The sequence below is a fragment of the Strongylocentrotus purpuratus genome, unplaced genomic scaffold (genome assembly GCF_000002235.5).
Source record: "Strongylocentrotus purpuratus isolate Spur 01 unplaced genomic scaffold, Spur_5.0 spur5_scaffold_9, whole genome shotgun sequence".
Taxonomy (NCBI): domain Eukaryota; kingdom Metazoa; phylum Echinodermata; class Echinoidea; order Camarodonta; family Strongylocentrotidae; genus Strongylocentrotus; species Strongylocentrotus purpuratus.
In genome coordinates, this window is record NW_022145615.1 from 15,866,810 (window position 1) to 15,892,626 (window position 25,817).

Below are 25,817 nucleotides of genomic sequence, written 5' to 3' on the forward strand. Positions count from 1 at the left end.
TTTGCATGTGTTTGTTTATTCTTATTATGTACTCGTCTCTTGCCATGCTGTATTGTATTTGTGCTTTTTATATGAATGGTCAAATAAATAATAATAATAATAATAATAACAATTATTCATGAGCAGGGGCAAAAATGGACAGGGGCCGGTTCATGAAATATTACGTCAGGTTTTTGCCTTTTGGATGATGTTTCTCTAAACTCAAAAACACAAGTGATGGGTGGATGTAAACAAAAATTAGAACAACAGTTGGCTGAGAGGCAATTTATCTATGCAAATGAGATTCCAATTTTCCCACTTCCTGATCAGTACTATTTACAAGGGTCTGAGGGCATTTAATTGTTTTATTTGATAAGATCATTATTATTTAAAATCATTTTTTAATGAATACTAGATCTTATTGATGAAATAATAAATTATGGTCAATATTTGGGCATGGGCAAAAAAGAATTAAGACTTTACCAGCTAAATTCTCGTTGATGTGCTTCTCCAATATTCTCTACCATGCATATTCTCATGGACTCTTCCGGATATTTCCACCAATCAGATCATTGTGGATAGGTAGTAATTAATCATGTTCAGCAAACAACCCAAAGTCTCTGTCCCGTCACCACTACCCGAACCATCTTATCTTAACCCGAACCAGCTTACGTAAGCACCATTACGATGTTTGTACAGAGGAGTTTTTAAGAAGAAAAAAAAAATCATCACCACGCCGTTACATCACACTCGCATTATGTATTTGTATCACACTCTCAAACTTCAGAGGCACAAAGGCTATCGCAAGCATAGTATACCCCCCCCCCCCCTCCCTCAATTAAGCCTATTGAGCCTATTATTTTGCCAGCCACAAAAATTACATATGCATTACATTATCCCCATCCACATGTCGCTTCTCTTTAATTCTTTGCATTGATTTTAAACACTTATTTACTCAAAATCAAATTTCCACTAATTTTCTATCATATGTGCATTGTTACGATTTCACAATGCACACTCCTGTTAAAAACACTATTTTTATAATTTTATTTAGATTTAAATATACAAATATGAAGGAATATGATGGAGAAAAAAAAACGAATTTTCTGTAAAATATCTAAATTTTCTACAAAATTGACTTATAAAACATAACGTATTGAAGCCACACTTTGTGATACAATGCATGGCTGGCTGCTTTAGTATATCCTTAATTGTAATTTAACCCCAAAAATCTCAATACAAGTTGCTCATAAAAAATATTCAGCCATTTTAACAGCACATTCTGGTATGCTGTTAGCATGTTTCGGACGTTACATTAAACTGTTAACAGACATTTTTATACTTTAACTAGTTCAAATGAGGGGCAAAGATAGATGTGAGAATAGCAAATTTCAATTTTTCAACCTCTCCTCTTGCTATTTACATTGCTGTGTGTTTGCAAATCATCAGGTTTTCATTTTTATAGAGGTTGTTCCAAATGATGTCATATAACCAAAGATTGTATGGTCAATTTAAACTATTAAGTAGGTTACAAAAGCTAAAGATCACCCACTTAACTGAGAATACCCAGTGTGTACATGACATGGGTATGATACAGGTATATAAAGTTGATGAAATCAATTAAATTAAAATGTTTTTCTAAAAATTTATGGGAAATATGGCTTTTTCATCTGAAAATACATTTTAAAAAGGGCACTCAGCACATGTAACTAATCTGTGTACAAAGGATTACTACTGCCATTATCCAATACTGAAAAGAGCATTAATACCTTATCTAATGATCCTAAACATACAGTATCTTCCTCAAATGTATGCATTTATTTATTTATTTATTTAAAATGGTTTATTTCATTCAAAAACATTCGCGGCCCGAGAGCCGAATTGCAGTTTCTTTTACAAAGTATACATCAATGACAGAGTAAAATTACACGTAAAACATTATGCATGGTAAAATTATGGTAGTAAAATTGGAATTCTTTTGTACATATGATATATAATTGTAATTGTGCTTTAACGACCTTGGCAAATTGCTTGGTACATGTACAGAAATTCGAATTGTATTACCATATTTGCAATAAAATTATATATTGAAATTATACAATATATGAATAGTAATACATTTTTTATATTAAAAAAAATTAAATGCTTTGGTTTGAAAATGCATAGCCAGATGGGTAAGGTATGGTTATGGTGTTTTCTTCAATAACAGAAACAGAGACAACAACAGAAACCAAATCCAGGAATCATAAAATCAAATAGATGCTACAATGATTTAAACAAGTATACATTGTAGTTAAAATGCAGAAAATTTTGTATTTGGGCCAATTTAGTAAAAGGTACATGTAGAATATTGCATAAAAATAAGATAAGTTTCGCATAAAAAACATGGTTAAAAGGTTGCCATTGTAATATTCGATATAATGTGCATCATCTTGGGAATTGTTAAAAAGTCAAACAGAAATTTTGTACAATTAAATCTGATTTAGTTTAAAAAAGTAAAATTCTATAGTAACATTATTCAAAAATGCATTCACATGTCACCCTTTTATTTAGGAAGTTATATCAGAGAAATAGACAGAGAGAGATGGAGAAAGAGAGAAAGAAGGAGAGTGAGAAAAGTAAGAGAGAGGGGGGAGGGTGGGAGAGAGATAGGGAGAGAAAGAGAGATAGAGAGAGAGGAGAGAGAGGGAGAGCGAGAGAGAGAGAGAGAGAGAGAGAGAGAGAGAGAAAGAGAGAGAGAGAGAGAGAGAGAGAGGGGAGACAAAGAGTGAGAGTAACAAGACAGAGAGCTAGAGAACAAGGAAGCCATGAAGAGGGTCTCCTCGCTCCGCAGCACAGCACTGACATAGAGGAGAAAATAGGGGTAATGAGAGAGTGAAAGTAGTAGAGAACAATGAATGTGTTCGTCGAAGGTGAAACTAGTAATTATTCAGTACTATGAACGTTTAACAATCTGACTAGATATGGCAACGGACTGTTTCTATACCGTGTCGTTTTGCATGGCATTTCAGTGAGCTTGCTTTTATTTCTCAGATTTCGAGAATGGGAGTCCCCACGTGTTTGGGGTAGCCAATGACTAAACTTTGACCCAGGCTCGAGCAGCTTCTTTGCAAATTTGAGGCACAGACATTCTCTGCGGTCACTCAAAGAGGACACTTTACACAGTTGAAGAGCGTTTTGATACGAGACAAAACGTGGCCCTAACATGAGGCGGCACGCTCGCTTTTGAATTCTCTCTATTTGTTCATTTTGTTTGGCAGACAAGCCGGAGTTCCAAACGGGCGCACAATATTCCAACACTGGCCTTATGTATGAACAGTAAATGAGCACTAGATCATCTAAGGGCAATCGAAATTTAGTGAGAACTCTCAGCATATGCAGCCTCATGTTTGCCTTCTTAACAATTTCATTGACATGAGAAGTCCATTTTAGATCTTTTTGGATGAAAACCCCTAGTAATTTGACACAATCTACTCGGCTAATGTCATGTCCATCAATTTGGATGACAGGCGGTGGGGGTGGTTCACGCATGAAAGTTACTGTCATCACAGAACACTTTTTGTGGTTCAGTTTCATGTTGTTGTCTACAGTCCATTCTTGTAGGTTGCTCACGCTTGACTGGATATTCGGTGGCGATGGGGATTTCCTGCAATCTAGCATGGTTAGGTCATCCACATATTTCCAGTAAGACGACGGTGACCTCCGGCATGCCTCATTGATGATAGCCAGGAAGATAATAGGACCGAGTCTAGTCCCTTGTGGAGCCCCTGCAGAAACTTCCAGCCAATCAGAGAGCGTCGTTCGATATTTCACGCTCTGTTGTCGTTTGGTGAGAAAGTTCGCTATCCATGCTACAGCACTCGGACGGACGTTCATCTGGAGCAGTTTGAGGACAGCTATATTGTGGTCTATCCTATCGAACGCTTTACTGAAGTCCGTTGTCACCATTGTAGTAATGATTTTGGGCTTGTCAGCGTTGCTGTGAATCATTTGTAGGAGATCAATCAAGTAGTGAGAGGTGGATACAGCCCTCATGTTCCCGAATTGTGCTGGGTCTATGTTGTTCTCCATGTCGCTGAAAGTCCACTTAGCAATGAACTTTTCGGCTATCTTGGCAAAATGATCAGTCAAAGATACTGGTCTGAGGTTATCGATAGATGCTCGAGATGTCTTGGGAATGGGAACAACATGCGCTCTCTTCCAACGCTCTGGTACAATGGACTGACTAAAAGATGCGTTTAGAATATCAGTAAGCGGAGAGCAAAGCTCATAAGAGAATTTCTTGACAAGTCTGGCCGAAATGCCGTCCGGTCCAGGAGCTTTCCGTTGTTTTATGGCTTTCAACTCGCGATAAACTTCCCATGGTTGAACAAGGGGAAGTGGTTGGTCAGCCGGTAGATATGACGGCAAACTAGAAGGGTCCAATCTAGGAATGTCGTTTGCAATGTTCACGAAGAAGTTGTTGATTCGCCGTTGCATCGAAGTCAGTAGGAGAAGTCCCTTGCATACATACATGTATATAAGCTAGTGTGAAATATAAATGGGCTTTAATACTGCTTGTCCCTTTTCTCTTGCCTATTCATTAACCATCGTTTATCGTTAAACCAGGCCTGATAAAAACTTGATTTAAATCGGTTTCCAGATTTTTTAAAAAAATTTCCCCGATTTTTTCCCGATTTTATTTTTCTTCCCTATTTTATCCTGATTTTCCTGATTCCCCCTTATTTTCTCTATTCTTCCCTATTTTGCCAAATTTTCTTACTCGAAAGGGGGAAATGTTCTTTTTTAGATGCCATACTTTCCCCGCGAATCCTCTTCTTTTTTTTTTTACTCAAGGGGGGCGTGGTTGAGGGGAAAACAAAAAACTTTTTTTTTTTAGTGCTCACTATCACCCCTGTTAAACAGAGACATTTGAAGGATCCTGTAAAAAAGTTTTATTCTATGAATCTATAATGTTTCACAGATAACTAGAATACTTGATTTACGCTCCGAACATCTAATTGGTATCCACATACCTGTTGGAGCAATGTGCAAGCTAAGATACATGTTTAACCTATACTGTTTGTCACCTGTGATATCGGCACAGCAAGAGTTAAGATCAATCAACCAACCCAACCAATCAATCCATCCACCCATCCATCCACCCATCCATCCATCAATCGGTCATCAAGTAAATAAATAGATACTTATTTAAGAGCATTTTCAAGTGTTGTCTTTTGAAACAGCCTCCTAATACAAATCGTGGTAAAGGATGATTCTTACTAGTATTACAATTTAAAACATACACAATTTTAAAATACATGTAAAATGTCTCATTCTCGGGATGTACAATGGAAAAGAATTCCCTTATTAGGTGGTCTGTCGTAGACAGATCACCTATTGATTTCGTCAGAATTTTCTTTCTTTTTTTATTTATTTATTATTCTTTATTTTTTTTTATTTCTCCCCCTTTTTTGTTCCGAGGATAACTCAAGATCAGTTTAGTCAATTCCTTTCAATTTTGGCACAGTCATAGGTCATTGTCATGAGACGTGACATGAACATTTTAAAGGTCATCAAGTCTTAAATGACGTCATCCAGGTGCCATTTTGTGAAATCACATTATCCATCATATCTTCATGATGCGTCATCAAAGGTCATTCATATTCATATCACATATACTTCAGGTCAAGGGTCAACAGGTCATGTCAGCAAAGGTCAATTAAGGTCATGACACACGCCTACGCGCGCGTCAAAATTTAAAAATGCTCAAAATCACTTAACTATTAAAAGAGAGTACGAATCAGGCCATTTTTTGCAATTCGCAACATAGAATTGCCAAATTTTCTGGGTCATCATATTTGACAAATTTTCTCTTTGAAATTCAGATACCGTCCGCCAAATGACTTTTTGGTTTCCTCTCTTCAAATTCATTTTAATCACTCATGCATGAAATATGCATTATATGAATTACATCAAATGAAAGAGGAGTATTTAAGCTTTCCAAATATGTGTCATTTATCAATTATAATTGTGATTAAGTTATGACAAAACATTGATAATTCTCGGTTTCGTTTTTTCTGGGACGCACTGTACATGTACCTGTATTTACCATGTTGACATGGTTGTGGAATTATTTGAATTGTTACTTAATTTGTCTTATAATTTATATATTTTTTTAAAAACCCTTTAAGTTTAACAAAAATTAGCTTTATGTACGGAAGAACCGAAAAAGGTTACTTTCAATAAGAATTAATATCCCAATAACATTAGAACCATCCATATTGGAACAACATGTAGAGGAATTATTCAGTAGGAAGTCAATACTATATTTTTCACCTGTTTAATCTTAAAAACATTTCAAACTTATTTTAAACATATACCAGTATTTAACCACCTAGTACATTACCTTTGATATGCATGTAATTTATTGACATTTTTAATCATACCATGATGACATACCTGTACACCTAAACAAAGAGAAAAAATGGTTGTATTATATCATGGTAAACCATGATTTTAATCCATTTCTCATTGAAATTACCATGTACAAGTGTAGCTTAATAATATGATTGAAAACTTTTATTTATTATGATACATTAATTTACATGTGAAATAAACACATTGAAAATGATAGATAATGGACCTCTAGAAGAACATGATTACAAATAACATCCAATCAAAATAATCATTACTCATTAAATCCACAATTTAATGCAATGTCCAAAAAATCCAAACAGATGTCCACGTTTCCTTATTCCTATCATTACTGTTCCTTATCCAGCATAGTTATTTATTCATGTCTTTTTTTCTTCCTTTGGTATTTTGTTTGTGTCCTTGCTCAGAATGTCCCATCTTCATCATGGTTAGGTGGAATAGGTGGTTTTTGGAGTCAGGGCAGGTCTCCAGCTGACTCAAACTCTCGACTCAATGAATCTGGAGAGAATGAATGCTTCTCACCTATATTCCAGCAGGAGAAGGGTAGGCTGTGCAAATTTGCGTTTGAAATTGTAATATGATATTTTTTAGTTCTCAATTTGAACTCTTCTTACAAAAAAAAACAAAAAAATGTTTCCATAGTTGACGATAAGTAGGGAAACGATGAGGGTAGTAGTATTCATTTCTGAGTAAGAATTATGAAGTGATATAATATGATTTTGCATGAATCTGAATTGAAATGCTTCTCGAAAGAGCATTATAGAAATTTTCAAGAAAAACAATTGTTCTTGTGTGTATTGTACATGCATGGGGGGGGGGGGTACCCATATTACTGTCTACCTTCATTGTTTATAGACAAATGTATGTCATGTTTTTGTTGATGCCTAAATGAAAAATTGCATCATAATCCTTTTTTTTGGTATAGATTTAGAAATGTAATGAGAGAAATCATCAGTTAGGCTTTGTATGCACAATATACAGTATCCCTTCTCCCCCGTGTAAAGGATAGAAGAAGAAGAAAGAAAAAAACAATCACAGCAAAATAACCATATTATGTTTACCCTATTGCACACTGGAACCAGGTGGGTCTTAATTGAAGTAAGCCTATGGGATTGAGAGAATGCAGAAATCAAAGGGCAAAACGAAGGGCGAAGGGCAAGTGGGGGTAAATTTAAGTACATGCAAGGCCCCTAATATCTCTGTATCTTTAAAGGCACAAAAATGTGACACTTCCTAGTACTACCTTTTTGACAGTTTAATTTCACTGCTGTTTTTTTTTCCTCTTCTTTTCTTGGGAGGTTTACTGTGTCATAGAGGGTTAGGAGAACATGATAATTCAAATTTTTCATTTTTATTTCAGATACCCTAGACACAGAATCACTCGAAAGTATAGAGGTATTATCCATGACATGTGATAATCACAGTGACAAAGACATCCATCCCCACAATCACCACAAGGAGACTCCTGATGCCTTTGACCCACAGGGAGTAGTAGGTCTAGGAACGGGCTGGAATCGTCATAGCGACGTCGCCAAGCCAATGTGCTCAAACAATGTGGTCTCCCCTGTGGAAGGTAAGTTCCTCCTAAATTAATTAATGTTTCACTTCAAGCCAAGATTTGATAAGATATTCAGTTGTTAATAAATAATGGTTGTATCATATCTATGTAAAACTTGATACTACACATGCAAGAGGTTTACATTCATGTATGTGTAACTAAATACCTTTTGACTTAATTAATTTCATGCACGTTTACATGTACCTATTTACCAGATTTTCTGTGTTAGTTTATTAATTAGTGTCTTAAATATGGTATTACAGTCAAACCTAGATTAGCGACCACCTGTCCATAATGACCACTTAAATCACCCCGTGAGATTTCATGTATAGAACCTGTCCACAATTACCACCTGTCTAACGCGACCAGCGGCCACTCATTTTGCTTCCGCATGCCACCAAAGTTTCCTACACAACGACCGCCAGGGCCAGCCGTATAGTGAACAACGGCAGCCATGTAGCGACCAGCCACAGCAGCGTTTGAGCTCACACAGAGCGGCTAACTATAAAGCTAGATCTAACTATTCAATCCTAAGCTTTTATTAAAACTTCAATCAGAACATTTAATTACCGACAGGATACTGTTTCTTGCACTATTCATTATGGGCTGTTTCTATTGAAAACATAACAATCCAGAGTCAGTGTCATATGAACTTCGCAATCGATGGCTTGCTTGTTTGTCATGCACAAGTACAGGCACTGCTGGCCTAGCTAGCCTGCAATCTAAGAGGCATAGTAAGTGGGCCCGGCCTGTCCGTCAATCAAATTTTCAGACTCATTCATATCATTTCTTTTAAATAATTTTTGATATGCGTTTTTTTATAAATGCCGGACAATTTCAAAGAGAGAAAATCATGTTTAATCATTTTGTATTTTTATTTTGACTAAAAAACATACCACTTTTTCTTTATTTAATTTTTAAACACCAAAAAATAAACTTGCGTTTGTTAGATTCATCGATCAGCTCTCCGCCTTGTTTTCGCCAGACTGAGCCCTAATTAAGCCACGGCGAATTATTTTTTTTTTTATCTTTTAAAACTTTTATTTTCTCAAGTAATTCTTACATACATCATGATAACAATAATCATAACAATCACTGCACAATAATTACAAAAGGTAAGAACAGATGAAAAACGTCCAACAATAGTCAGAAATAGTGGGTAACAATTTGTTTTCTACAGTATATATCATAGGATTAAAATCAAAATAATTCTTCCACAGGGGACCATTTCTTATAGTGCATTCCTTCAATCTTCTTCTGTTCTGCAATGTTAAGTTCTTTGTATTTCGTGTTACTGATAAAAGACATTAGCCCACTTAAACATGGTTTTGCGTTTTTGCATTTTTGGATATAAATATATCTTTTAAACATAAGCAACAAGTGATACAATAGCATCATATTGGGCCCTTTCCAATCTTTGATGAATCCAAACATTATCCTTTTCTTACTGAGATCTTCAAACTTCAAGATTTGTGTTTTGCCAATCAATGTTAGTGCTCTGTTTTTCCATTTAGCAAGTATATTTCTCATTTCTTTAATTTGAGTTTCAAAGTTTATTTTCCTTGCTTCTTCAAAGTCATATGAGAAATATATCCCCAGAACTTTTATGCCATTCTCAGGCCATGTATAAGCACTGTCCTTTTCACCTATATGCCTATTCTTACCGATCCACATGCCTTCAGTTTTAGATTTATTTATACAAAGACCAGACATTTTTGAAAATTCCTCAAACTCTGAAAATACAATTTTTTAGGGACTCATTACTTTTGCAAAAACATGTTATGTCATCAGCATAAGCTGTGTATTTTATTTTCTTTCCCCCTACTTCATAACCCACAATATTGCCATTATTTCTTACTCTATTCAAATATACTTCCAATCCCAAAATGAATAACAGAGGTGCAAGATGATCACCCTGCCTTACTCCTCTGCTAACTTTGAAGTAACCTGTAGTGAACCCATTTAACAGAACACAGCTACTGATATCTTTATATAGAATTTTAACCCACTGTATTAGTGAGGGCCCAAAGTTATAGGCTTCCATACATTGGAAAATAAATGAATGGCTTAATGATTCGAATGCCTTGGTGAGATCCAATGCCATTATTATACCTTGTAAATCCTCTTTATCTGCATAAAACATGAGATCTGATATTAATCAAATCCCTGCTCCAATATATCTCCCTTTAACAAAGGCAGTCTGTTGACTGTTGATCAAATTTTCTATAATTTTAGATATCCTTTTGGCTAAACATTTAGAAAGGATTTTTGCGTCAACATTTATCAGAGTGATTGGTCACCAGTTACCAAGTTTAAGTTTGCCCTTGTTGGGCTTAGGAATTAATTTTTATTACTCCCTGCCTTTGTGAAACTGACATACACTCATCATTGTATGAAGCATTAAAAGAATCAATCATATATTTTGAAACCAAAGGCCAAAATACCTCATAAAACTCTACTGTGATGCCATCATTTCCTGGAGTTTTATCTTTTGCCATTTTCATCAATTCCTCTTTTGCCTCATTGCATGATATGCAACCTTCACACGAGGCCTTTTCTGATTCTGTTAACTGCTCAAGTCTACTTTGACAAATATATTCCATACAATCCTCTTGATATACCATATCTCTATTCTCAAAAAATGGTTGAAAGGATTCTTTAATAAACATTTGGATGTTTGCTTGTTTTCGAATAAGCCCATCCTTTGTATCCAACACATCAATACATGTATTTTCAGCCAGGCTTTTCTCTAATGATAAAAAAATACTTGTTACTTTTCTCACCCTTTTCATACCAAGTGCACTTTGACCTCAAAATTGCCCCATCCGCAAAATAGTCGTAAATTTTATGTAATTTCTCTTCAATTTGTTTCTTTCTAATTAAAGTTTCTTCTTTCAAACTGTCCCCTTCCATTTCATATATTTTTTTCAGCTCTTCCTCTAGCTCTTGTCTCAGCTTTTCCTTTCACATTTTTTCTTTTTTAGAAAATGGGATAGTAAACTCTCGTATTTTATATTTTAGCCAGTCCCACAGCATTTTTTTTGTCATATTTATGTTCATATTCATCAACCCATAAAGGGACATTGTCACTAAGAGCCTTAACAAACTCCTCATTGTTTAATAAACTGTTGTTGAATTTCCAGTATGAAGGCCCCATTCTCTGTTTCTTAACATGTAAGTGCAATGTAACATAATCATGGTCTGACAGCACACATGGAAATATATCATTTCTGTGATTAGCCAGAAGTCTAGTCTTGATTGGACATATGGTGTATACCTCCTCCAAGTGAATCTTTTAGTTGTTTGGTTTCTTACTCTCCAATTATCGATAAGATTAAAATAATCTTTCAAACTGTCTACCAGGGTACAAGAATGCTTCCAAATTGTTTTCATAGCACCCCCTTCTCTATCCATGGCCAAATCCTGAATAAGATTAAAATCACCACCTATTATACATGTATGACCTTCATTATTAAATTCTTGCAGTATTGAATTAAAACCATTAAAAAAATCTACATGCTCTTTTTCATTGTTGGATGCATAAATATTGGCTATAACAAAAATGTTCTTGTATATTTCAACTTTGATACATAAAAAGCGTCCTACTTTATCTTAGTGCTGTAGCCCGGAAGGCTTACCGGGTTCCAACCCGCCGGGTTGAGCATTTCGGGCCGGACCAGTTCTGGGCAGAACTGTAGCCAGAATTAGATCTAGATCAACTCGGTAACAAAACCCGGCAGTAAAAAAGAGTTTTTAAATAGCTCATTGTTCGTTATTACATCATTACCTTATTCGTTAATTCCATCACCAAAATACTTCCTGACAAGCGGATTTAATTAGCAAACAAGATAATTATTGGGGTCCATTCTCTCTCTTATTCCCATGTCTCTCTCTGCCTTAATTCTTAACCAAAATTGAACAAAAAGATTTAGCCCAGATTAGAAGAAAAAAAGAAGAAAAAATGATAAGTTTGTGAAATGTTGATAGTCTTTAGAGATGAGAAGGAAAAAGTTATCTTCATCATCATTCATCATCATTCTTCCTTCCATCTTAACCTTTTTGTGTTTTAAACCTTTTTCCCCCCTCAAATCAATTTGATCTTCTTTCTTTAAAAAAAATAAAAGTACAGAATTATTTACGTAATGTAGCTTTTCTCATGTTTTCTTTTCTTTCTTAAGTTTCTTTCATTGAGTCTCTCGATCCCCCCAAAAATTCATTCACATCTGATATATCTCTTTCACTATCATGTCACAGAAATTTAGAATACTGTCAAAGATTAATGCATGCCAGACAGCTTGGGCCCAGCTGGGTGTAACATTACACCGCGGTTTCTTTGAACAGGGTTCAAAGGTTCAAAGGATCAACAAGCAGCCTTTGTCCTGCTATGCGCACATTGCAAAATATATGTAAATATTGGTTAAGCTATATCATGTGCCTTACATGTGATTATTGTTTTTAATTGGCAGACAAACGGACCAATCATAGTAGAGCATGTTGTATGGGCACTCTGACAGGGAAATGAGCTATTTTTAGGATGCCTACATACATGTAGCTAGCCTTACATGTATGCTTCATCTTTTTAGGGAGTGGATTAAGGGTGATAATTTATGCTGACCTGGGACTTATGTCTGGACTCACAGACAGCATGATAAACAAAATAAAGCGATGTGCCATCCATTCAGGACAAGGTTGGTAGATCACACAAGATGTGTTTGTAGTAGCTTTCAAATAGAATCTAGTCAATATTATTTCAGTCCAACTCTCACCGGGTTACCGGACCTTTCCAGGTCCCGTTAAGAAATGTGGAAAATTGCCGGGTCGGGCCGGGTCCGGGTTTTGGGTTCCGAGCTACAGGACTCCTTTATCTTTGACTGAGTCAATAAGTTTAACGTCCGAAGTTCTTCTCAATATTATACACACTCCTCTGCTCATGGATGTTCCGTGGCTGAATATTATGTTTTATCTGATTTGATTTCTCCACAAGATTTCGTCCTTTTCGGTGGAATGTGTTTCCTGTAGTAAAGTTACATCCTTTTTTAATTTTAACAGGAAATTGAAGTATCGCTTCCTAGCCTTGAAGTCCCCTAATCCATTTACATTATGCGTCATTAATTTCAAATCCATTGTCCATCATGTAAGCATCAAATGTTGGTCCCACTATTTCAAACAAAAAACATAAACAGTTACAATAGGAAAAAATGCACACAAAAGGTGTGCATGAGGTTGTTCCACCAGCCTCTTTCATCGTAGCTCCAGCGACGCATCGCGCTGTGAAAAAATGGTCTGATATAACCCTCCTTGTTCAACAAACTTAATCAAAAGTGCCTTTTGTTGCTTTATCATCTTGCTCTTTCCTTACTTGTTGCTTTAATTCTTCTTCTTTCTGTTGACGGTGTCTTTAATTTTCAACCTTTCTTATACTCCACTTCCTTCTGTGTTTGCTTGTCACGGTAGAAGAGCCTTGCTGGATATTTGAAGTAAGCCCTTCCGTGCTCTTCCTTCAGCTTCTGTCTGGTATGTGACATCTTCTTGCGTAGGTCTCTTATCTCCTTAGGTAGCATTTCATCAATTAAAATGGGGTTTTCCTTGTCCTCATACACAAAAGGTTTGTTTTTTAGGAGTTTTCTGGCACTTGCGAGGATGGCACTTCTGACCGTATACCGATTGAAAGCCACCATTATGGGGCGAGGAGCCTCTCTTTTACGTGCCTGCCCGGAGCGATGCGCTCTCTCTATATGTAGGTCTTGCCCCTGCATATCCAGATGTGACTCTGCAAAGGACTGGATTAGCCCTTCACAATTTCCTTTCTCACAGCCCTCAGGGAAGCCAAAGTAAACAGCTGTGCATCTCATTTCTCTAGCTGCAAGATCAACAAAACGTTCCTTCATTCTTTGATTTTCTTTCTCAAGCTCTTTTACTCTGTCTTTTGTTTCATTTATCTCAAAATCATTGTGCTGTTGTTTGTCTTTCAATTCGTCGATGTCTTTCCTGTTTTCGCCTATCTTCTGCAGAGCCACATCTAGTCTGTATGTCAAGTTATTATTCATTTTGTCCACTTTACTGTTTGTATATTGTCTATTTTGTTAATAATCCTGATAAGCAATTCCTTTGTATCATTAGCTGCGGTGTTACTTGCCTGATCTCCATTGCTGTTTGTTCGTCGTTTCTTGTCAACATGGTCCATCATACTTTTGGCAGATTCCACGCCCAGAGCTTCGGGGATAGATTTATCGATGTGACCGGCAGGTACTTCACTCATACTTTGAGTATCCATTTTGTCCCCGCTACTGTCCATAATTTCTGCTTCTTTATCTGATTTGTCTCCAGGTTGTTCAAAGTATTTAGCGATGGTATTTGGGTTCTCTAAGATCCTTTTCCTAGCAGACATTTCTGCTTTTTTTCCTCGGGGTTTTCTCACATCGCAAAAATGCATGTTGTCTCTAGAAGTGCGCCATCTTGAGCCCACGGCGAATTATTTGCGCACTGGCGGAGGCCTTGCGAGTGCTGTTAATCAGTTATTCAAAATCAAAATGGCCGCCAACGCATACCTGTCTACAATGGCCACTATTTGAGTATTTTGAATATAGAACCTTGAAACCACCAACGAAGCAAAATAATTATAAGCTCTCAAAATGAAAACTGATGTTAATATGTGATTGAATATCAGCTGTTCAGGTTTAGTGATTTTCTAGTGTGCTTTGTATTTCTTTTTGTTTGCACCCCCAAACCAATGAATAACTCCCTCGTGCATGAGGCGGGATCATGTGAATTACCCTTGTATTTTAGCTTTTGACATTTAATCTTCTGTTTGTTCTTTGGAGAGATCTCATTTTAGGATTTCTTTATAGAAATCTAGACTTCTTATGTGTAAGTATGTGAATGGCACAGAGTTTATGTTACCGCATTGATTTATAGTCATTCATGAACTACATGTACTTGTGCAAACATATAGAGAGAGATTAGTGAATGTTATGTATCCAAATTGCCTTCCATGAGTGCTGGTTCATGCATTGTGAAAGAAACGTTGTGGAATCGATCAGAAAAGGTTGATCAGCTAGCATATAAGTATTGTGTGTACTGCAAGGTTCTCGAATCATCAAAATGATAAGAAATTTGTCCCAGTCTTCGTAAAGTTACAAGCACTGTACACAGAAAGATGTATATGGGACTACACACAAGTGCACGACACATGCGTTTATCTCTCACAGTCCAATAGATAAACTAATTTACCAAATATATCAATTAGTAGGCGGTTTCCCAGCAAATTTTTTATCATCATGTATTAGTCAAAACATATTCTTTCACATGATTGGTAATGAGAGCTTCCATTTCATTTTTTGAAATTGGGGCGTTTCCAATACTGGTCTTTACCTTTACAGCAGTGATGAGGAAAACTGTTAATGATGCATTAACCAAGTATGCAGAGCTGCCAACATTGGAAACAGTTGAGAGTGAGATTATACGAGAAGTGTTAGCACGAGGGAGCGAAGCGACCAAGCCCGACCGAGCGCAGCGAGGGAATGGGGGAGGGGGCGTCCCCCCTCCCACAGTGTGGAGCTTTTTTTATTTTTCAAGGTGAAATTGTGTGATCTGGTGCATACTTTATAGAGTATTTTAACATTATAGCTAAAGGCAATATGGAGAGAGAAAATCATAAAGACTAACAGAAGGATAAAGAAAATTATTAACATGGAATACCTGATTGTTAGCCCACGAACGTGGGCCGCTGGGCTAGGTGTAGATCGAGGTGCTGGGGCCCCACGCGCTCACTCTCTGAGACAAAGCCACAGGCAAGTTTTCGTTCAACGTTACATAATCACAAGTCATTTTTCACTCTCAAAACTCACTTTATATTTTTATAATCCCTCTCATTCTATTCTAATGTATGAAGTAATAGTAGGCCCTCTTTAAAAACAAAACACAGAACCTTGAAATCTTTGCTGTTCTCGATCAATTGAATTGTTAACTGTTACCGTGAGGATGTACTCGAGCTCGCTGCTGGTTCGTCCAATCCATATTCGGGGTTGGGGCAGGCTCGCGCTGACCCGGCTAGCTGCTAATGATTATGGGTATGGTGCGAGGGTACATCATCAGGCTAGCTAGCTATATAGGCGCCGATCTTACACATCACGCACACGTGTGCGTGAGGAAAATCATTGAGAGCGTGAGAATTGAGTTAAATGCCTGAGTCTCACGCTCAATGCGTGAGTGTTGGCAGCCCTGAAGTATGTGAATAAATATGTCATTAATATTTTATATGAAATATCCTTCGTATTTTTTATACTGTTGTAGGTTTATCACCATCATCTCGTGTTGAAGATTTAACCAGTTCTTCAAACTCCTCTCAGTTAGATTTCCTGATAGTGGATCACCATGGACCAAAGAATGGTAAGAGGCCAAGAAATGTAATTGTCATTTATTATATCCGTATTGATTTGATTTAATTTGTTTGTCTGCTAGCCACAACTGTAGTAACAAGTAAGTTTCAATGAGCCCTTCCCAATAATAACTCTTGTAAAGCAACAATTTCTTGAATAAGATATAATTTTTTTTATAGAAGTAATTATTAAATTTGGTACATGTATATTTTATTTATCTTTGTAATTTTTATTGTAAAATGTTTTCTTGGTAATCCTGTAATCTTCTTGTAATGCAGACAATTGATCATATCTGATTATTTTGATATTGGTGCATTGTTATTAATTTTGTGTTTATCTATTTTTTCAAATGTTAGTTGTAACTGTGAATTCAACTGGTCAGGAACTACAAGTCTATTTTTTGTCACTCAGTTATGTTCACCAAGTTTCAGGATTCAAGTTTTGGGAAGATGTAACATAAGTTCTGTTGACTTCACTCATTGATCATCACTTGAGTGATTAATTGATGATTAAAGTGCTTATGTTGCTGTACTAAAATATACCATATATTTGTATCATGTATCATGTTAATTAATCCAATAATCTTCTCTTATGTATAGTTGAAGATGTAAAGGCAGCTGCCAATGAGTTGCCCAGAGGCGCTGTTGGTGGTATTGTTAATGATGAGGATCACCAGATGGAGCATTCTATTGGGATTCCAGGACCTCTCCCTATGATGCCTCCTGGACAGCTTCCATTGTCTTCTGTCTCTGTGGATAACATCCCTAAAGGAATGGAGGCTGGGTGTTCACCTAGGAGAGCTCAGTCAGAGGGCTGCATAACACATCAGGTCAGTTAATCTCATAATACTTCTTTACAAAATAACTACAGTCAAACCTGTCTATAGCCGACCTCGTGATATCAAGTTTCCCTGTAGTATAGTTCATTGCCATTTGCTAGGCTCCTTGTAATTTAATCTTTCTGACCCATTCATACATCAACAATCCTCCTCTAGGACAAATTTATAGGATCATCGATCACTGGCTGCAATGAGCAGTAAGCTGTGCTGCTAGGTACTCTTGAACGAAATTATGATTGATTTTTTGTTGTTGATCCATATAAACATATGCATCCTTTGGAAATATCTTTTATATTCTGTAGAATGAAATTCTTCTGATTACAAATTACATTATCTGTTGGATATGAACTTTTTAATGCTGATGGACATGTGTACCTAGCCTTGTGGATTAATTTATAGGGCAAAAAACATGCAGTAATTGTAGTATTTACTGTAAAATTAACTGTTTCTCCTGGAGGACTCAACTTGGTATTGGACTCCTATCTTCACAACTGGTCCCATATATTCACTTGTATGGTTGTTAAGTTTGCTTATATGCCAACCAGTACAATATATGCGCCTGGAAAATCTTCTTTAACAACCTTTTGAGAGCTTATTTTGTGACTAATCACCCATTGATATCAGCTTATACAGACACCAAAGACTCTGAGCTCTATTCAAGCTAAGGTGCTTGGGTTGAATAACCCTATTGAAAGTAAGTGTCCCGTCCATTGACTTCTAGCTTTATTCCATAAGCTGAAGTATTAAGAGCCATGCCACCTAAAGGGAAGAAATCTGAGAGAATCATGGCTGCTGCTTCTTCTGATGTATACCCTACTGATCATTGTGACCAGATCGGCGAGGAAGTTAAGGACTACTTCAGAAGTCTCGAGTTTCGGGACCTGTTCCAGGCATCGCTTACTGATGCAATCATGAAGCAGATGACGGAGCTTCGGGACAAGCTGGAGAAGGCTGAGGGAAATATACTCAAGCTAGAAAACGATGTCAGGGAAAAGGCAGCCATCATAGATCATCTCCAGGAGAAACAGTCGCGCATCATCGGAGACATCCGTGCACTTCATCAAGGACTGAATGATGCAGAGCAATACTCACGCAGGAACTGTGTAAGACTCTATGGAATCCCAGAGCAGTCCCATGAGAATACCGATGCCTTGACGCTTGACCTCGCCATCAACGATCTCCAACTCAATCTGAGAGCTGAGGACATCGATCGTTCGCATCGAGTAGGTCTTCCGCATCAACCTACGAGAGGGAAAGACAGCAAGTCACTCCCACCAAGACCCATCATAGTGAAATTCACCTCTTATCGCGCCCGCAATCTCATGATCAGGAATCGCAAACTGCTGAAAGGAAAAAGAAAGGGGGTTGAGGAGGACCTGACAGCAGCAAATAGACTTCTGTTGAAGGAAGCGAAAAAGGAGGTTGAACAGAACAATAGGCTGAATGCCGCATGGTCATCAGATGGAAGGATAATTGTATTGACCAAAGCTACCAATGGGAAGACGACAAGAAAGATAATACATTCCGTGAGTGAACTGGCAAACTTGTGAAAACTGATATACATTAAACTGACTACATGCAAATATGATATTTTTCATATTCTATGCCTATGCCCTTTGATTAATTACAGATCTTTTTGTAATTATCTTCGTTATTTTTACTGTATTTATGTTTTATTAACTACTTATTGAAAGTTAATTTGTGAATGTGCGAATGAGTGTATGTGTTCATTGTGGTATCTCTTCTTCCTTCTTTCCAACTCATTCATGGTTATGCACTCAATGTATTTCTAATATTTTTCCATTCAACCATATAGATGATGATAATGAATTTTATTGGACTATGTACGACTTTTTCCATTTAAATAGGAGAATTGATATTGACAAGTTATTACAATTGAAATTAAACCCATTTTGTATGAATAAATATGATGTGCATAGCCTTTTTGATTTAGATCTTGAACTTAAAAATTCATGTCAATACACATTTTGTGAAGAATTTAGTCTAAAATTTAGTAAATTGAATTCTAAACTGTCACTTCTCCATTTGAATGCTAGAAGCCTAAAGAAACATTTTGATGAATTACAGATTGTTCTGTCATCTCTTCAATTTGAATTTGATATCATTGCCATAACTGAAACTTGGTTCAATTCTTCTACAAATATTAATATGTATAACCTAGACGGATATTTTCTTGTTTCTAAGTGTAGACCCTCAAAATCTGGTGGCGGAGTTGCACTATATTTGAAAAATAATCTCAATTACAAAGTACTACCCGAATTTACTTATTCTGAATGCAATTATGAAACTATATTTGTTGAAATAAGTAAGAAACCTAAACCTATAGTTGTTGGTTGCGTTTATCGTCCACCAGATTCTGACATATCTTGTTTCAATGAGAAAATACAAAGTGTTCTTGAAATACTGGAAAGTGAGAAGAAAGACTTATATATTTTAGGGGACTTTAACGTAAACTTGCTTAATTATGGTATCCATAATAAAACAAATGACTTTTTAGATATGATGCTTTCTTTTAATTTACTTCCCTTAATAACAAAGCCAACTCGCATTACTGAAAATAAAGCATCCTTGATAGATAACATATTTTCAAATACCATACAGGAAGAAAAATATACAGGACTCATTTATAGTGATCTATCTGATCATTTTCCAGTATTTTCAATTGCAAGTGAAAGAATTGTAAAGAATGGTAACAAATACATAAAAAGACGCATTATTAATGATTCATCAATGTCAATGTTTAAAGAAAGTTTATCAACCATTGACTGGTCAGAGGTCTATACTTGTGAAAGTGCAAATGACTCTTATGATATCTTCTTTACAAAATTCTATTCCAATTATAATAACTGTTTTCCTATTCAATTAGTCAAACAACTCAATGGTAATTTACGGAAACCTTGGATTACGCAAGTAATATTGAATTCAGTGAAACGTAAACATAGATTATATGAAAATAGCTTAAAAAGACCTAGTGTCAATCATAAAAGAAAATATTTAGATTATAAAAATAAATTAACAAATATCATAAGAGCGTCAAAGAGGAAATATTACGAGTCTTTGTTTTATAACTTAAAGAATGATATGAAAAAAACATGGTCGCAGATCAATATGATACTTGGCAAAAAGAAACAGAATAAACTACCTCAAAATATGTATCACGGAAATATAAAAATGAGTAGTAGGAAAGATATTGCAAAAGAGTTTAATACATTTTTTATTGACATAGGTAAACAACTATCAAAATCGATTCAAACACCTAATTACTCTTATGATAAATACCTTGTTAACCCAAATTTAAATTCATTTTATGTTAAATCAACAAGTATTCATGAAATTATCAAACTGTCTTCTCTGTTAAAAATAGATAAGTCAAGTGGACCTGACTGCATTTCACCTAAAGTTGTTAAAAATTGTATTCATTTTTTTGTTAATCCATTGTGTGACATATTTAATAAATCTTTAAATAGTGGAATCGTCCCAGATAAATTAAAAGTTGCCAAAATTGTACCCTTATACAAAAAAAATGATGTTAAAAATATAGAAAATTATAGACCCATAGCCTTGCTTTCTGTTTTTGCAAAACTGTTGGAAAAAGTAATGCATAAAAGGTTATATGATTATTTACTGAAATATAATGTTCTTATTTCAGAACAGTTTGGTTTTCGTAAAAACCATAGCACTGATCTGAGTATTGTGAATTTTACTAAAAATATTCTACATGAAATTAATAATGGAATGTTTTGTTATGGATTGTTTATGGATCTATCTAAGGCATTTGACACCATCGACCACCATATTTTACTTAAAAAACTGTACCATTACGGTATACGCGGTATACCTCATCAGTGGTTTTCTGATTATTTGTTTAATAGAAAACAATATGTGGTGGTCGATGGTGTCGAATCTGATTATATGGATGTAAATACTGGAGTTCCGCAAGGATCGGTTCTCGGACCACTTTTATTTATCATATATATTAACGATATAATCAGTTCATCCAAATTACTTATGTTTTCATTATTTGCTGATGATACGGTTGTATATTATTCTCATTCTAATGTAGCATGCTTAGTTTCTAATTTAAATGAAGAGTTAATAAAATTGAATGATTGGTTTAAATGTAATAAATTATTTTTGAATTATGAAAAAACAAAATATGTAATTTTTCACACAAAGAAAAAGAAAGTTCCAAATGTCACCAATCCTGTTAAAATAGCGAATGTAAATATTGAACGAGAACTAAGTGTTATTTTTTTAGGTACTAATATTGAAGAAACTCTAGATTGGAAATGTCATATTGATTATGTTTGTTCTAAAATTTCTAGAAGTATTGGTGTTTTATCTAGACTAAAGAATTTTCTCCCAAGGAAGATATTAATGAATATTTACAATGCAACACTTCTTCCCCACTTAAATTATTGCAATATCATTTGGGGTAATACTTACAAAACAAAACTGTTCAAGATTTATATGTTACAGAAACGTGCAGCTCGGTTAATAACAAATAGTCATTATATGTCTCCAAGTTTACCATTATTTATTAAACTGAAAATTATTCCTGTATATGATTTGATCAAACTTAATACATGTATATTTATGTTTAAATTTCATAAAAACCTGTTACCATCTGTTTTTAATAATATGTTCCAAACAAATTCTTCTGTTCACAATTACACCACTCGTCAACGTCTAAAATTACATCACCCACTCTGTCGTTCAACTTTAATGTATAATTCTATATCATTTGTTGGGGTACGGGAGTGGAATTCCTTGAATTATGACCTAAGATCCAGTTCTACAATTACCAGATTTAAATCAATGTATAAAAAAATTATTTTTCAATCCATGCTTGAGTAAGTACTTCTCTTTCCCATCTTTTTTCTACTTTTATCTCTTTCTGCCCTATTTTCGCTTCCTTCTATTCTTTCTCTGTAACCTTTATGAACGTGCGTGTGTGTTGATGTACGGGTGCGTACTTGTATTATTTAAGTCCTTTACTTTGTATTGTTAATTTATGTGCATTATCTTGTTATTGTTTGTTTGCAGGGCCCCGATTACAAGCAGATTTCTGCTTCTTAGGGGTCCTAACCATTATATTGTATATTGTATATTGTATTTTCATTGTAAATTGTTTTTATACTGGTTAAATAAATGAAATGAAATGAAATGAAATGAAAAGGTATTATGCTTGAGATACCATTTACCTCAGCTTTGGGTCTACAGTCAATCAAATAGAATTTTGTTCAGTGGATTTAAGGGAATGATATGATAAAAATAAACACAATGGATCACTCCTTGGGTTGAATACAGAAGAAAAAAAGGCCTTTGTTTTTAAAACAGTCTATATGAAATTTGATATATGTGTACAATACATACATGTATATGAGTGACCACAAAATGACTATCAGCTATATATCTTTAACATTCCAATTATGCTTTGATTTGTTTATTCAGTCTGAGGGTTCATCAGGTGTTGGTGTCCCCATAATGACCCAGCGATGGCCTACAGAGGATGGTGGCTTCTTACTAGTTCAGCAGTTCCGTGGTGATGGAGAGCCCGCCATGTCAAGGTCATCTAGCTTCTCTGACCTCTCCTCTAGCTTATCATACCCTGGTGGACGAAGTAAGTTCAAGTGTACCGATGGCCTAAAAACATAATTTGTGTACATGTAGAATGAATCAAATCAGCTTCATAAAACTTTACCTGGCATTCTACAGGTAACCATTTAAGGACTATGAAGGAAAGAAAGGCAGTCTACTCAAGAAGATGCACTTGAACTGCATTTTCTCTTGTAGAAGAACTATTTGAAGCTCATAGTTAGACTTCAGTATATCAACATGGAAACCCTTACATCAAGAGCAAAACATGTTTTGTGGTTGGTACTCTTTTAAATTTTTCATCCACTAATCTCTCATTAGACTTCTATTCCAAACCCACCATTATCTCCCAGGGGGTTTCCCATACAACAGGACACCTGAAGTGTAGGGAAAGGAGGCACCTTGTATTGTTTATTCTAATTAATCAGTATAGCCGCTATTTTTTATGAATTTTTTTCAGATTTTTTCTGACTTCTGCTATTACCATTGTTTTGAACAATACTGAGTTAATTAGTTTGTTGCCATATATCTAAAGAACAATGACAGAGATCATCAACAGATACGCAAAGGTGGTATTTAAGATAATGTTGATGCAAACTAGTTTACTGACTATCCAATGCTGTACTTATTTTGATGAAAATAGTCTGTCTCTTTAAATGTTTTCAGTTCTTAATACAGACAAGTGATGCCAATGCCTACCCAGGTCAAAATTCCTTCAAATTGAGCAAGCCCTCTTTGACATCTATAAAGAGAGTGGTTACTACAATCTTATATACAGAGAGAAAAAAAAGATTTTGTGAAACAATGTTGCTTTGAAGGTTTTCATACTGAAGACATCTTTTATGTCTTGTAATGTACATCTTGTAACTCCCTAGCTAGGAAGTTCCAGTTATATTGCAAAGGTTCTACTTTGTGAGAAATGGGTCAATGGATTGAAAGATGGTCCTTGAACAGGAATGTCCTAGGCTTGAAACTGTTTTGATGCAACTAGGACCTTAGAACAAGCATTAACCCTCTATTTCTAAATCCCATTGACAGGACTTAAAGCTATATGTCCACTAGTTACTTACCTAGAGGCTTATACTTGTACTTGCTTTCTATTAGCAGTTGGTAAAGTTAAAGATAACAGCAGATATCATGACTTACACATACCTGCCAACTACTATGATTTTGGCGTAATTATTACGATTTTTTGTTTTAAATTACGCCTTACGATTTTGTGTCACAAAATTAAGATTTTTAAAATATTTTTTAATTTTAATTTTTATTTTATTTTTATTTTATTTATTTATTTATTTATTTTTTATTTTTTTTGCCCGTTCACCTGGCACTGTCCAGGCTGACACTTAACTGTGCCCGGGAGAGCACCGGCATGGTACCATGGATAAAAATGTTTCACAGCTCGATCACTGTCAGCTCACCACTCAGAAAGTGAGACTAAATGTTCGGATTTCTGTTTGGACTCAGAGGAAAATTAGTCTGTCATCTTTGGTTTTAAAAACAGCATTGTTTACTATTATTATTATTATAAAATCAGCGCCTTCAACTGCAACTCAAAGTAAAATCACATGAGTTTTCGGTGACGGACCTGGGACACATTATTATTCAAGTATTATTCGAGTATTCGCCATTAAAGCTTAAGACCAGTTATGGTCATGCAATTGCATAGTGAAAGAAACGTTGTGAAAAATCGATCAGAAAAGGTTGATCATCTAGCTTTGATGTACTGCAAGGTTCTGGAATCATCAAAATTATAAGAAATTTGGCCAAGTCTTCATAAAGTTAGAAGCACTGTACACAGAAAGATGTATATGGGACTACACACATGTGCGTGACACGTACATTTGTATCTCTCAACAGTATATAGATATACTAATTTACTAAATATATCAATTAGTAGGCGGTTTCCCGTCAAAATTGTTATCGTCATGTAATATTCAAAACATATTCTTTCACATGATTGGTAATAAGAGCTTCCATTTCATTTTTTGAAATTGGGGCATTTCCAATACTGGTCTTTACCTTTAAGCCTGGGAGTTTACTTGAGTACATCATTACACGCTTATGCACAGCCCTTTATTTTTCTCCTCCAGGGTCTATTTCATCAGGGGAATTTTGAGCTCTTAGTCCTTGTTTTGGTGTTTTTTTTGTGGGAAGGGGGTTGCATAAGTGTTGAAAAATGAGTTTAAAGTGAAGGAAAAGGGCATTCCTACATGTTGAAAATACAAAAAGCTCCCTACCATGGGAGGGGGGACAGCCCTCTCCCACACCCACCCCCCACTCGGAGCTACAGAGCTTACAGAGACAATCCTTCTTTCGGTCACACTTCCCCCAGGAATCCCCACCAACAGCATCTCAAGCCTACATCATCATAGCAGTGAGTCATCCTCCAGTGAAGCCTCCCATTACAACAGTGATACTTCTAATGATGCCCTCCCAGCTAACATGACAGTCAGTGGGATCAAGCCTGGTATCAGACAGTATCTTCATCAGCGGGATGAGACTCTGAACAGCAAACTTACAATGGGAGCTATGATCGTTATAGCTACAGCCTTTGCTCTCGTCCTGGGACACTACATAGGTATGTGTGTACATACGCACAAAAAAAATATTGGAAAAGTAGGTACTGTATTTATTAAAAAGTTCTGAAATTCAAGATTGAGCATTGTTATGTCTCTTGTTACTATTTTATCATATTTGATGTTTTTGACATATTTGATGTCCCCTTTACAATAATGCCCCATTCGTAATGATTGTGTAATCATGGACTGTGTAGTATACCTGAATATAGGGCCAAGTCAAAAAGTAAAATGTTGCAAAATGCATTCTGTGTTACTCCTTCAAAACACAATCCGTCTTCCAAACAAATGAAGAATTCACTATTGACATTATCAATGCATTTTGCAATGTTTCATGTGTGACTTGTCCCCATATTCAGGTGTACTACACATTCCATGATAACATAATCATTATAAAGGAAAATAAACAGGCTTTTTAATGTTACTAACCTCACGTGCGATGATATAAT

At 35.6% G+C, this 25,817-nt stretch overlaps 1 protein-coding gene across 2 annotated transcripts in view; it reads left to right on the plus strand.

Annotated features, from left to right (window-relative positions):
- LOC100890175 overlaps positions 1 to 25,817 on the plus strand; it is a 47,268-nt gene that overhangs the window by 13,574 nt on the left and 7,877 nt on the right. For both annotated transcript variants that reach the window (XM_030976484.1, XM_030976483.1), the window contains exons 4-9: positions 6,804 to 6,939; positions 7,757 to 7,969; positions 16,247 to 16,342; positions 16,932 to 17,161; positions 22,646 to 22,814; positions 25,125 to 25,370. In XM_030976484.1, the coding sequence (XP_030832344.1) occupies positions 6,804 to 6,939; positions 7,757 to 7,969; positions 16,247 to 16,342; positions 16,932 to 17,161; positions 22,646 to 22,814; positions 25,125 to 25,370 (1,090 nt within the window). The remainder of the gene's footprint in view (positions 1 to 6,803; positions 6,940 to 7,756; positions 7,970 to 16,246; positions 16,343 to 16,931; positions 17,162 to 22,645; positions 22,815 to 25,124; positions 25,371 to 25,817) is intronic.